This window comes from Oryx dammah, unplaced genomic scaffold, assembly GCF_014754425.2.
Source record: "Oryx dammah isolate SB20612 unplaced genomic scaffold, SCBI_Odam_1.1 HiC_scaffold_28, whole genome shotgun sequence".
Lineage (NCBI taxonomy): Eukaryota > Metazoa > Chordata > Mammalia > Artiodactyla > Bovidae > Oryx > Oryx dammah.
The window spans coordinates 76,544,493-76,558,846 of record NW_024070212.1 but is presented as its reverse complement, the minus strand read 5'-3'; the positions used below and the strand labels follow the sequence as shown (position 1 = coordinate 76,558,846).

General features: G+C 38.4%; 1 protein-coding gene across 10 annotated transcripts in view; it reads left to right on the top strand.

Annotated features, from left to right (window-relative positions):
• The window catches only part of SGIP1 (SH3GL interacting endocytic adaptor 1), a 242,247-nt gene that overhangs the window by 158,735 nt on the left and 69,158 nt on the right, over nt 1-14,354 (top strand). For 8 of the 10 annotated variants that reach the window (XM_040232655.1, XM_040232654.1, XM_040232652.1 and 5 more), the window contains 4 exons: nt 1,742-1,827; nt 4,957-5,049; nt 6,424-6,498; nt 8,613-9,104. In XM_040232655.1, the coding sequence (XP_040088589.1) occupies nt 1,742-1,827; nt 4,957-5,049; nt 6,424-6,498; nt 8,613-9,104 (746 nt within the window). The remainder of the gene's footprint in view (nt 1-1,741; nt 1,828-4,956; nt 5,050-6,423; nt 6,499-8,612; nt 9,105-14,354) is intronic. The other 2 variants (XM_040232658.1, XM_040232656.1) reach the window with 1 other exon arrangement.

The window sequence follows — 14,354 nt, the reverse complement described above, 5'->3', positions numbered from 1 at the left end:
TCTGTTAGTGGAAATGTAAATTGATACAGCCACTGTGGAAGACAGTAGGAAGATTCCTTTAAAAACTAGGAATAAAATTACCATATGATGCAGAATCCCACTACTGGGAGTATAACCTGAGAAAACCATGATTCAAAAAGACACGTGTACCCCAGTATTCACTGCAGCACTGTTTACATCAGCCAGGACACAGAAACAACCTAGATGTCCATCAGCAGACAAATGGGTAAAAGAAGCTGTGATTCATACACACAATGGAATATTACTCATCCACAAAGAAATGAATTTGAGTCAGTTCTAGTGAGGTGGATGAACTTAGAGCCTGTTATGCAGAGTGAAGTAAGTCAGAAAGAACAAAACAAATATCATATATTAATGGATATATATGGGATCTAGAAAAAATGGTACTGATGAACCTATTTGCAGGTCAGGAATAGAGATGCAGACATAGAGAACAGACTTGTGGCCCCAGTGAGGGAAGGAGAGGGTGGGACAAATTGAGAATAGCATTGGTGTATGTATATTACCATATGTAAATATGGTAATGGAAGTCACTGTGTAACACAAGAAGCTCAACCTGGTGCTCTGTGACAACATAGAGGGGTGAGATGGTGGGATGGGTAGGAAGGAGGTTCAAGAAGGAGGTGACATTTGTATACTTACGGCTGATTTACATTTTTGTGTGGCAGAAACCAACACAACATTGTAAACCAATTATTTTGCAATTAAAAGTGTTTTTAAAAAAGAGCCTGTTTAGTTGGATACAGTTTTGTGATACATTCTACATCAGACACCAGAAGAATGTTCTATTTTGTTTTCTGATTTTGGCAAGGCGTTATATTTTCATACTGTGCAATCCTTGGGATAAGTAAGTTTTGTGCACATAAGCGGTGTTTCCCTGCAAAGACTCCTATTCCTATCTAAAAGCTGGATGCTTTTACCTTTCCCTCCTCCTCTAACCCCTCTCCTCTCCTCTTCACCTCTTATCCCCTAGCAAACACACAAAACTCATTAGAATTAATGAGAGAAATCAGGTCTGGGGAAGAATTGGAGACAATTTATTCACCTCTTGTTAATAATCGATTTAAGCAATAATTAGTTAAAAGGATGAGCATTGAACTTATTATCCTTCTTTTCTCCCTGATTTTTCAATATTCTTCTCTTTCTGAGACATGCAATATTAAGGTGTTAGAACGTTATAATTAGTCTACTGTGGAGGGTGGAGGGGGGAGGATGGAAGTTAAAAGTTGGTAGACTGTTTCCTGTTCAAATATGAACTTCCTGGTGGCTTGTTCCTTAATTTCCCTGTGCCTGACATTCACTGACCATACTCTGCATTAACTACAACACAGAGATGCAGTGAAGACAGATATAAATGGTTTTTGAGATCTTATGAGAAGAAGGTGCTTTGCAGTAAACAGTTACCTTTAATATTATCTCTTCTAGGTTTAGAGAATCTGATGCTTTGAAAGAGTTTCTCTCTGTCTTATTTCTGTTGGACCACCCCCTGGCACCCCATTGAGAACCAGGGATCTTACCCCTTACCAATTCTTTTGTCCACATACATTTGACATCTTCATATATATGCTTTTTAGCCTCTCCAGAGCGTGAGTGCATATTTATGTATGTACATAAGTGCACACATACATCAGCCTTACTGTGGAAGATATTTGAAAGCTTTATATCTCTTTTGACATTAATATTTCCTTTTCTATGTTTTGCTGTAATGTGTGTGATTTAGCAAAAAACCTTCAGAGGACACCACAGCGCTTGCTCCCCTCTTTGGTCCACCATTAGAATCAGCTTTTGATGAACAGAAGACAGAAGGTAGGAAAAACTCTGTGTATGGATTTGTTTTTCTTTTCAATAAAGTATAACTTATCTAAAAAAAATATGTTTTGAGGCATGTTTTTGATGTGTCCCTAGGTCTTCATGTGAAAGAATAGTTCTGATATGGGTGTGTTATCAGCATAAGAGTTTAGTTTGCAGACCTCTTAGTACTTCAGGATTTGAAATTTTACCTCCAGAGGTAGCTAAGAGCTAACAAGTTCACTCTTCCAACAAGTTCACTCTTCTTTCAATAAGAATTACTGAAAATCCGTACAACTCTCTGGTCGGGGAGTAGGTGGTTTATGAGCCAAACTGCCATCACTATGGAGCCAGACCTTCAAATTCCTCATCATTACCACTGTCATTGTGATCTAGCCTGTCTGACCACATTTTCTCTATTATCCAGCTCTTCAGTGGAGGTGTCAGTTGGACTGCTCGCAGAACAGACACTGTTTGCAAACTCAAGACTCAGGAATGACCTTAAATCATTTAACAACTTAGAAAAATGATGTTACGGGAGAAATATCATTTTGGCTGTTATTGTTGGATTTACCTACTAAATTTAATTCCTAGAATTAAATATTTTTAACTTTTAAATATTAACCATTTTTGGATGGCTGTGAATAATGTAAACCTTACTGACATAAACTGCTTATGAAAGGGATCTAACCTGTTCCCAAGATGTATGTAGGTCTAATTCTAATGCATGGCTCTCCAGCAGCTGTATTTGATAACATGGAATGTTTTTTATAAAAAATCATTTGATTTAAGAACACTGTGATTGCATATAATAAAATGTGATTTTTCTAAGACCCATTGGTGAAGGAGATTAAAATGCTGAGGATGATAAGACTTAAAAGCATAATGAGTAGGCTCAGATACAGTGACAAAGAGACTCCAAAGTATAGTAAATTAAACAAGATAGATTTTATTTCTGTTTCATGTAAACAGTCTCAAAAGTACAAAATATAGGACTGGAAGGGCAGCTCTGCCATCCCCAGCATGTGGCCTTCACTTCTGGGTGCAAGGGGGCTGCTCAAATTCTCATTATGTCCCAGTCAGAAGAAAGAAGTGTAGGGGAGGGCCCATGGAACTGACTGCCAATTCTTGTAAGAGCAAAACCTGGAAGAGACGCACACCACTTCCAGCCAGAGCCCATCAGAAAGAATTTAGTGCCATCTGGCCAGCTAAGCTTTAACTGTAGCAGAAATGGAGAATGGATCCTGGGAGACAACTAAGCAGGCAGCCACAACTGAGTATTTTTCAATAATGTAGTTAGAAAAGTGAATAAGGAACATCCCTAAATACTCCTTCAGTGATTTAAATGTCTGCAACTTAGAATCCATAAGGAAAGGGGGCCCAGCGTTAAGGTTGCTCAGTTGTCTTATTAACTCATCTGGGATCAGTCTCACTTTTATTGATATGTGTGGTAACTGAAGGTGGTTTGATTTGTTACATTTGAATCTACCTATTAAAAAATTCCATCATATATGGAAACGTGATATACAAAATAGAAAACAGTTCTTAGAAATCAAAGTGGCATCCCTCACTGAATCCATGGAAAAAAACAAAATGCTGTGTCAGATCGTTGGACAATGTATGCTCTCATGTTAAAACAAAAAACAAAGCTAAGACCATCACTGAGGTTTGTGATGAAGAGGAGACACACAATAAGCCTGGCCTGATTATGCTCTAGGTGCTTTTAACCTCTGAAGTTCTGTAAAGTTCCAACCTTGGCACCAAGCATACGAGCTCTTCCACCTACGTTTCTTATCTACCCACTCTTACATTTTTGATTGGTTCTTCTGTCATTAGTTTACAAGGTCTGAGAGGAAAGTGTGTTTTTTGGGGTTAGGTATGCAAGCCTGGGATCAGACCTTAGCTCTTCTATTCTCACCATGTGTTGCTGAGCAAGTTGTTTAATCACTGTCATCTCTGGTTTCCTCAATATTAACCACTTGGTGGTATGGTGAGGACTGAAAAGTCGTACTAGCTATTGGCCTTGTGATAGGTATTTTGTGTACATTATATTTATATACATTACCTCCTTTAATACTTTTACTAACTCTTAGAGATGGTTCTTACTATCTCTGCACTGAAGGAAGGGAAGCTCAGAGGTTGCATGAATTGCCCACGGTCCTAGTTCATAATGAATCACAGGCAGTACTTGCAGAGACCCTGGCACAGGAGAGATGATGAGAACTAGTGTACCACATTGTTACCATAGCAACAAAAAAAGTCAGAAGGAAGAAACAAAAAATAGAAGAAATATTAGATTCATTGTCCTTAGCCCTAATACCAATTTCCCTGATTTACTTTAGATGTCTACATGCATGCATGCTCAGTCACGTCCAACTCTTTGTGACTCTATGGACTGTAGCCTGCCAGGCTCCTCTGTCCAGGGGATTCTCTGGGCAAGAACACTGGAGTGGGTTGCCAGTCCCCCCTCCCCTGATCTTCCCAACCCCAGGATCAAACCCACATCTCTTGTATCTCCTGCATTGGCAGGCAGGTTCTTTATCACTGAGCCAACAGGAAGCCCTTAGATGGCTAAGCACTTGTTTATTTTTATGGTTCTTTTAACATGTTCATCATTTCTAAATAATTTAATTTCTCTTTATAATGTTGTAAAAGGCTTGTTTCAAGATCCCATAAGATCCTTTAAAGGTGAGAAGAACTGTACAGAATTCAGACATTTTCATTCTTGAAGCATATTTTTGGCAAACTTTAATAAACCATCTTAAAACAAATGTCCATGGGAATAATGCCTGTATTTTCAAGTAGGTGCCAGAAATGTATTGACATTTAGAATGTCCTTAAGTGACCCACCAGGAAAAGAATGCAGACCCTCTGTTTTGTGAGTTTTTATTTAGCTGTATGTCCACACACATATACCCCCTCTGCACATGGGCTCACACACACACACAAACATGCACACCCTGCTGCTTTTTCCATTTTCTGGTTGAAGAGAATCAGGAACAACACATCTCTAAATTAATTTACTAGGACTGAGGCAAGGCAGAAATAATTTTGTCAAGCTCCACTTTAACATGAAATTATAAGTTCTAAAATCAGGATGTTTCTTTTTTCAACTCACCCGGGGAAATTTTCTTTTTATGTTTCCAGTTCTTTTAGATCAGCCTGAGATATGGGGTTCAGGCCAACCAATTAATCCAAGTGTGGAGTCGCCAAAGTTAACAAGGCCTTTTCCCACTGGAAGTAAGTTATGTGTCTGCTCTGTCTGGAAAAATAAGTGACTCATTTTACTGTCTGTCTGCATAGTGAAATTAGGCAAGCCTTAGGAAGTCTACGTAAGCAACATTTGGACTGTTTAATATTAAGAAGAAATGTTATTCTAATAAGCATTAGAGTTAAGGGGCCTAGGACAGTCAGTTGAGACAAGAAAAATACAATAGATAAAGTAAAATAAGTAACTTAGAACCACAGCTGCTTCTGTGTGACATCTCACAAGCTTCTTCATTCATTCAATAGGCTTATGTAGGCATGATAAGCAGGTAGACTAAAGACCCTGCTATGTTCTAGGCATGGGCTAGCACACAACACAGAGCTAACCAAGTCAGATAAGGTCTCTGCTTATCCTACAGAACAACTGAGGCTTCAAAGGATAGAGAGGACACATTGAGGGGAAAGAGTTTAACTGCAGAACAAGAGGAATGATGCCATATGGAAGAGAGAGGCTGAGACAGGAGATCAGGGCACATTTATCTCAAAGCAGAGCCATCAGCGCTGTTTATTCCAGAATGCCCCTAACCCCTACTCCAGGTAACTGGGGAAAGAAGTCCCGAAGAAAAAGGAAACTCGTCAGATTTACCAGATATAGCAGTGAGAGGAAAACATACATTTAAAGAATGAAAAAAAAAAAAAGATTTACCTGTTGAAATTCTTAACTTTACCCACAAAGTGACAGCCCAGTTCAAAAGGATGAGTCTCTGGGTTGGGCTGTAAGACAACACTTTTTCTAGCTCAGGAATTTTTTTCAGCTATAATTTCCACCAAAGGAATCTTTTCATTCTTCCTTGACCTGAATCATTTTGCTTTAGATTTCAAAAATATACCCAAATTCAAGACATTTCTTTGAGAAATCTTTTCAGACTCAATCCAAGCTATAATATCCTGACTCTATTAAAAGCCTCTCACCCAGGCTGCTCTCATTTCCTTGACCACACTCTGGATTGCAGTTGCCTGGGACCACAATCTTCCGTCATTCAGTTGTAAATTCCTTGAGGGCGGAGGCTCATGGTATTCAGCCCCATGTCCTTCATTCCTAGTACAGGTCACAGGACTTTGGTGGCTTTTGACACAGAAAACAAAGGAATGAATGAATGAAGTGATGATATTGTTGCTATTATCTGATTTTCTTTTGACAAATTCTTATCATAAAATGGAAGAATCTAAAGGAGTCCTGCTTCAATCACTAAACTTTGAACTTAAAAAAAAAAAATGGACTGCTAATAGTTATTCCTTTTCCAATAGCAGAATATGAATGAAAGCCCAAATCCTGCTTATCTTGGAAATATTACATAATTTAGGGAGAAAGTGATCAGTAATGTATGGCTTCTCATCTCTTGGCAGCACCTCCACCACTGCCTCCAAAAAATGTACCAGCCACCCCACCCCGAACAGGCTCCCCCTTAACAGTTGGACCAGGTAAGCTTTATTTTTTCTGTCCTAGGATGCTATGGCAATCAGCAGTGGCCCTGGACCTCAACATGCCTCTGATGTGTTGAAATCTATAGGCTAGACTAAATGTGAAAATGGTTGCATTTAGTTTTCCTTCCACTAGAGTTTACTAGGTCCACTTCTTTAAGTATCACTCCCAGGTTTCACAGAGGTTCACTTTCTCAACTCATTTTTTTCTCTGTGTAATTTTGTTGAACAAAGGCCATGTTTATTTGTGAGATAAGAGAAATAAAAACTCAATATCAAAAGCCATTGTGTAATTGACATTTCACTAAATTGGACCTCATTTTAAATGATTGAAGAATTAAGTCTCAAGGCATAATTCATATTTTTCTAAGAGCTGATAAGTTTTTATCTAGAATTAATATTGTATAGTCCCCAGTAATAATAAAATGGGTCCTGGAATATGCAGCATACAGGTAAGCTTGGGTGGTGTAGGATTTTCCCCAGTAGTCATTATTTATTATCCCATGGCAAAGCGATGTGTAAGGATGATGAAATATGGCAAGGAACTGCAGCATGCCTTTAGACAGATGACTTCTAAGGCATACGTTTACCATCTATTAAAATCAATACTATGGATTTCTACAATTTATAATGTACCTAGTCTTACTGGACTAGCAATTCAAAAGCAGTAATAGTTATTTTATGTGTCTGGGTCCTTAGAATGTAGTTCTTCATCACCTTTGGAATTCTATTGCAGCTTCATCCATAGCTATTTATGCAGTCTGGTGAGTTTGATAACTACAGAGGGGGTATTTATCAGCAAGAGCAAATGCAAGACATAGTCACTGATGAAATTTATATTGACTCAAACCCAACAGAGAGTCATCCTGTGTCACAGGTAAAGGTGTTTGCAAGTTCAAATCATTTTGGCCCCTTGTATTCTCATGAATATGTTAGAGATAAGTAAATCTACCGGCAGTGAAATTATAAATACCATGGCCCAGGGAAACTGCTATCCCATTTATTTGTGGCCTTGAAACCTTGAAGGTTAACTTTTTTCAAATGTGAAAATATAAGAATACTAAGCCTACTCTTACAGCTAAAAGGTTATTTAAATGTAAAATGGCTCATACTTTACAATTATTTAGGTAACAATTTCTAATTTGAATAATCTAGGTTTAAAAAATGGTACGATTCCTCACATTTCAATTGTTATCAACTACTTCCTGCCAAGCTATAGAAGATTAGTTTTAGTTTTTCTCTTGTTATTGGTAAGAATTAAAAAGAATACCTAATGCTAAAATTTAAGCAAAACAGACTTTTTATTTCATGAATTCAGATATATATATATCAGTTATGCCTATGGTATTAACAGGTTAGACTTGAGAAAAAAATTATAAAGATTTTTTATAATTTTCTTCCTTATTAAATGGATTTGTATGTAACAATTCTTCTCAATATCCTATGTGTGTGATGCGTGGGGTGTGTATGTGTATATTTGTAAATATTCATGTGGGGATATCTCTTTAAATAATCTTTGTGCTGTGTTTCTGGTGTGTTCAAGGTGGAAGATATACAACTACTTATGATGTGATAATTTTTTAAACTAACATATATTATCATTGGTTTCACCAAACAGTTTCATTTAATATGCTAGAGTAGACAATCTTCATCAAATATGAGGGTGGTTTTCAGCTATCAGTTCTTTTTCTGTTGTGTCCTATGTATTTCATTAGGCCAGACTTTCCAAAGGGACCTCCCTTTTGAAATTTGCAGTTCCAGAGCCTGTACACTTCTGAGAATGCCTTCTCAGAATGACCACACTTTGCTCTCTTCTGAGCAGCCCTGGAGGGCAGTTGCGTGCTTGAGCTTCTGGTGATGGTAGATGTAGCCAAGTCTGATCACCCCACACAAGGGTAAATGATAGCAGGAAAGGTAATGTTCACAATATAGAGGCGGGGAACTCTCTCCTCCCCTTCAACTACAATCAAGATATTTTTCCATCATGAAATATGCCCACCTTGGCACCTCACAAGATAACCTATTTATTAGGCTTTGCCTCACCCCTCCCACTTCCTATACAAACAATTTTAACAAAGTCAATTAAATTTTAAAATCAACTACTTTAACCACAGGAAATGACCAATCAGCCACAGAGGTCAAAATTGAAAAGCTACCATCCATCAGTGATTTGGACAGCATTTTTGGCCCCGTGTTATCCCCCAAGTCTGTTGCTGTTAATGCTGAAGACAAGTGGGTCCATTTTTCTGACACATCCCCGGAACGTGTTACTCCAGAGTTGACTCCAAGGGAAAAGGTGGTGTCCCCACCAGCTGCCTCAGACAACCCAGCTGACTCCCCACCTCCGGGCCCCCCGGGTCCTCCTGGCCCCTCAGGACCTCCGGGTCCTCCTCGCAATGTACCATCGCCGCTCAATTTAGAAGAAGTCCAGAAGAAAGTCGCTGAGCAGAACTTCATTAAAGATGATTACTTAGAAACAATCTCATCTCCTAAAGATTTTGGGTTGGGACAGAGAGCAACTCCGCCTCCCCCACCACCACCCACCTACAGGACTGTGGTCTCATCCCCCGGACCCGGCTCGGGCAGTGGTACGGGGACCACCAGTGGTACGTCTTCCTGTTTGCGTGTGCTTCGTGTGACCGCGAATGGCCGTGGCTGCTGCAGTGTGAGCAACACCCTCCTCCTGCCTGGCAGCTGGCTTTAGAGCTTCAGCCATCCCTCCTTTGCTGTGGGTGTCCTGTGCCCTGTGGCATGTCCTAGTCCATCGAATGCTCGCGGTCATAGTGCAAGTCTGTGGATGTGTCCTGCCCTGCACTCCTGACCCTTAGGAGTGCTCTTCCACCCTGCAGATAAGATCTCTATTTTTCAAAGAAAGCTGTGATGTTATTTTTAGAATTCAGGAAAGTTCTAGAAAGACAGGTTTCACAGAAAATGTGCTTCAAGTTAAATGTCTGATTTCCTCATCAGATGTCTCCACAGGGGCCCTAGTTTTTGTTTGTTTGTTTTAATTCTACCACTTTATTGAAATATAACTGACAAAATTATGAGATATTTACAGTGTACAATGTGATAATTTGATACACACATACATTGTGAAATATTCTTCCCACCAAGTTAATACATTCATCACCTCACATACTTTTTTTTTTCCTTTGATGAGAACATTTAAGCTCTACTCTCTTGGCAAATTTCAATCATACAGTGCAGTGTTATCAACGATAATCACCGTGTTACACATTCGATCCTCAGACATTATTTGATTTATAAGCTTATAAATCTATATTTTTTCCAAAAGCCCTGGTTTTTGTAGGTATATTTGTTTTCTATTTCTTTTTTTTTTTAATTGGGGAAAACTATGTTACCTTCTCTAACTATTTCAGAGAAAAAGAAGTAGGATTTGAAAAGGAGATTTTAGAGGACAGCCAAAAAGAGGCAGCCTTATTGCATCTCCAGTCTAATCAGGCTGCCACTGAAACAAACTGCTCTCTGATGTCATCATTTGACAGGCTAGTCAGCCTATTAGGTCAGTTCTAAGTGTGGTGACAGGTGATGGAACAGTTTGTCACAAATGTACCTTTTGGGACTCTACATGCAAATATTGACATGGAATCTGATTTTTTTGGTTTTCCTGTTTGAAGCTTCATTTTGTATTCTCTAACGATAAAAGGATAGGAACTGCCATGCATACCCAGGAAAGATCAAGATATTCCCAATGCATTCTTCTTCTGTATCACTCATTCCATTTGTGCTCTTGTTTGTCTACCAAGATCCTCTGGTGCCTTCTCTCTTGTTCCTGTCCTTTTTGTTAGGTACCTTCTCAGGGGTGTCAAGGGCTATTTGTTTTTTATTTGCTTTGAAAGAGGTGACCAAGTTTAAATTATTCAAATCTATTAAGAGACAGCAAGGAAATATGTTTGTCTCTGTTCTAATAGTCATCATTGCTTCTGCTTTCAAGGGCACATCTTTCAGTGTTTGCTCTGCATTTGCAAATTGCTCTGAGCTTTAAAGTGAGAGCATCCAAGCTAATCAAGGAGAGGACTGGAAAATCTTCTGTACTGTACACTAAATCAGTGTTTTGTGTCACAGGTGTTCCCCTCCTTCACCAGAAAGGGAAAACAGTTCAATAATCAAATTTAAGTTTGAAAAACTGTGCTAAAACAGAATCAGCAGGTTTCTTTACCATAGGGTCCCCGAGAGCCTTTATTTTGTCAATAAGAACAACAGCTATAGTTTCTTTTCCTGGCTTCATGCTAAGAACTTGATGCACATCATTTCATTCCTACAACAACCTCATGAGGTGAATACTCTTATTTCCCCCCTTTAACAGATATGAAAACTGAGGCTCATGGATGTTTAGTAATTTGCCTAAGTTTACACTGCTAGAGGTGATAGACTTGGTATTCATTCTCAGGTCTATCTGATCCCAGGCCTGTGTTCTTAACCACTATGCCCTCTAGGATCCCTTGCAAGGATTAGTGACAAAATATCACAAACTTATCTGACCCTGACATGCACCTATATTACACACTGTCATCAAGATTGCCAAAAGTCTTTTCCCCAAACCTACTGCTTTGTGCTCCTTTCTGTATTTCTGGGGGTTAGAGCCCCACTTCCATCCTCTATTTCTTTTTTAGATCTTTTGGGGTGATGTAAGGGTCCTTACCTAACTGTAAAGATAATAAAGGGCCTCTAAGTAAAGCCTCCACTTCAGACCTCAGTTCCACTGTCTTGAATGGGACTCTTTCCTGGGCCAGGCTCTGAGTCTTCTGAAAGTGCTTTTCAAGGAATAATACCTTTTCTCCAGTAGCCTGGTCACTATACTCTACCCAAAGTAAACACCTTTCGTTGGGGGAGGGGAAGACAGGACAACTTTGTTACTCGCCAGGCTCCTCCAGCACCTTCTACAAGGTTCTGGGATATACTTGATTAATTGAATTGATCATTGATTTAGTGAATAAATAGAGAAGCTCTAGCTTTCTTTCTGGAATCCTTGGCAGTTTTGTTGTCATTTTAATGTTTAAATTCCATATTCTTACTTAAAATTACTTGAAAGTGTTACCAGTAAAGACTATTGGTTCTTAATAATTGAGCTGGAAAATACTATACTTTGCTAATATTAAAGAATTGAATTTCTAAGTGGAAAACCAAACTGGGCCAGTGAAACTCATGAATAAATAAAACTGTGCACCATTATCTCCTTAATTAAGTCCCAGTTTATTTGCTCATTAAACTTTTACTGAAATGTACACAGATTGGCAGAAATAGAAACTTAGGATTGAAACAATAGGATATGGTCTCATGTTTTAAAGATTAGTAATGCTTATCATTATCTGCTTTTTATAACAGCCTGATGGGAATAACTTTTCCTGTATATCTCAAACTGTATACCTACATTAAAAATTTCATTCACAGCAAGATGACTGTCACTGACCAAGTTTAGACAGTATTTGTGGATTGGAATAGTTACCTGCTGTTGAAAAAGTTGCAAGTTAAGAATTTGCTTCAAGAACTTTAATTTCCTTATGGCAAAGATTTAAAATACATAGTTTGGCCAGAATATTGCTTTACTGGAATGCAGACACTGATTCTTGGCAAAGACTATCTCTTCTCCTGTGTGGGCTGTGTGCCCAGGGGATGGAATGGAAAAAGTGTTTCCTTGGCCTGTAGCAATTTTGGAGACCAGGGAAAGAGAAGTATTAGTAAAGATAGAATGTTCAACATTTTCCAACTGGGGAAACTAAACCCATATTAAAAGATGCTAAACACAAACATACACACCCCACACATCCATAAACAAATGAATTTGAACTACCTGGGGTTGAATCAAACAAATATATTTCCTAACTATAAGTTATTTTAGAGCAGTAATGTCAAAAATGGAAGCCTTTAGGCATATGTGGATATTTTCATCTTAATGGCAATTAATTAAAATTAAAATCAATTATTCAGATGCAGGAGCCATAATTCAGTACTCAGTGGGTACTCACTCAGTGAGTGAGTACACAATTCAGTACTCAGTACATGTGACTAATGACTATCTTATTGGACAGGACTTATTCCAGAACATTTTCATCATTGCAGAAAACTCCATTGAACTGTACTGTTTTAGGGCTTTTAATGTGCCAGTTACCTAAAAAGTAACATAGTATGAAAACTTTCCCACATATGTTTAATACTTTTGTCAAAGAAATAGTATAATTGTGTTCTAAGAAACACAAGTTGGAAAAGAATAATTCTTTACATATTTCAAAGTACATATATTTTCATTCATTTGATTCTCCCCCATAACATTGTGATATACTAGCCTCATTTTACAGATAAGGAAATGGAAGCTCAAAGGCAGGACTAGGCCACAGCTACAGAGCAATAATAGCAAAGTCAAGATCTGTCTGACCTCAGCTTTGTTGGATTCCAGTGATTACTTCTCCCCAGCTGGCCCCCAACCCCACAACACCCCCCCTACACACACACACACACACACACACACACACACAAAGGAAAGTTGGAGCCATTGTTTTATGGTCCTCAGGAGTTACCAAAGAAACTATGATGGGATTTCAGGTTGAAAGAGGCAGATGGATCGAGAGCATGTCAGTGGTTGCCAACTTTTTGAATTCACAAATTCAAAGAATGTACATGTGATATTTAAAGCTAAACAATGTTGTCCAATTAGTTTCTAGCATTGTCTTGGGAATAAACACTGCTTGAAGGGGAAATGAAAGTAGAATTGAAGATCGAAGAATAAGGGTAGAGATGTGCAAATAACCCTCTTTACTCTTTCAGTACAAAATAATTGTGTAATCTCACAACATCATGTGAGGCCTTAGTTCAATTATGAAATACTCCTTAGGCCCAAACTACCCTCTGCTGTCAAGCAGGGTTTTGCTTTTTAAAACCCCCTTGGTGTTGTCTAACTGCATAACTAATCAATGAAATCAGTTCAGTAAAGAAAAAGTAAGTTAAACAGGGTACTCCAAAAGGAAAACAGCGCCAGTTAACTAGCCATGTTTTTCTTTGCTTTTAGTTGTATCTGTATCAAAAGCACAAATTTTACCATCATCAACAACTGCCTTCCATTTGTGCAGTATTTTATGATTTGGTAATACTTAAATAAGCATTTTTCATTTCGATTGTTGCAACTGCCTTGTAAGGTAGAAACATGTCCTATATTTTAAAACATGAAGTTGAGGTTCAGAGAAGTCAAGATCTTATAGTTGATAGGAGGCGGGCAGAGCCAGAGCTCAGGTCATCTGACTTTTCTTCAGTTTCTTCAGCATTTCATACTGCCTCCATGATAACTTGTTGCCACTTTTCCAAGAATTACTGAAACTGGATTTTTAAATTTCCCTTTTGGAACTTGTAGGAAAAGGATAAGCAGCTGACCTTTTCCTGGGATTGACTCAGAAGACCATTTCTTGGAAATAGACCCTGGATAGACATTTTGACCCAACCCCCATGACATGGTTTTCCAGCAAAATAGAACCCCCAAAACAGTTCCATAAAACTTCGAGACAAAAACTTTGCTGTGCAAATGTTTATTTCCCATCTCTTTGCTGTCACTTCTGAAAACATCCTAGGTGTAAAGAAAACTTTGTCGTGGGACCTGTCAAAATATCCCCTATTCTTTTATTCAAGAGAAGATCATCAAAATACTAAGGATATTTATATTGAGAGAAAAGTGCAGTCAGCCCATGCAAAAAGAAGACCAGGCTTTGTGCAAAATGTGGGGCTAAGGTCCACCTATAGCTATAAGATACTGCATTTAAAAACTCAGACTTTGTAGTTAAATAGGCCATTTGAACTATATAACATTGATCAAGTTATTGAATATCTCTGAGCCTTACTTTCCACTGAGA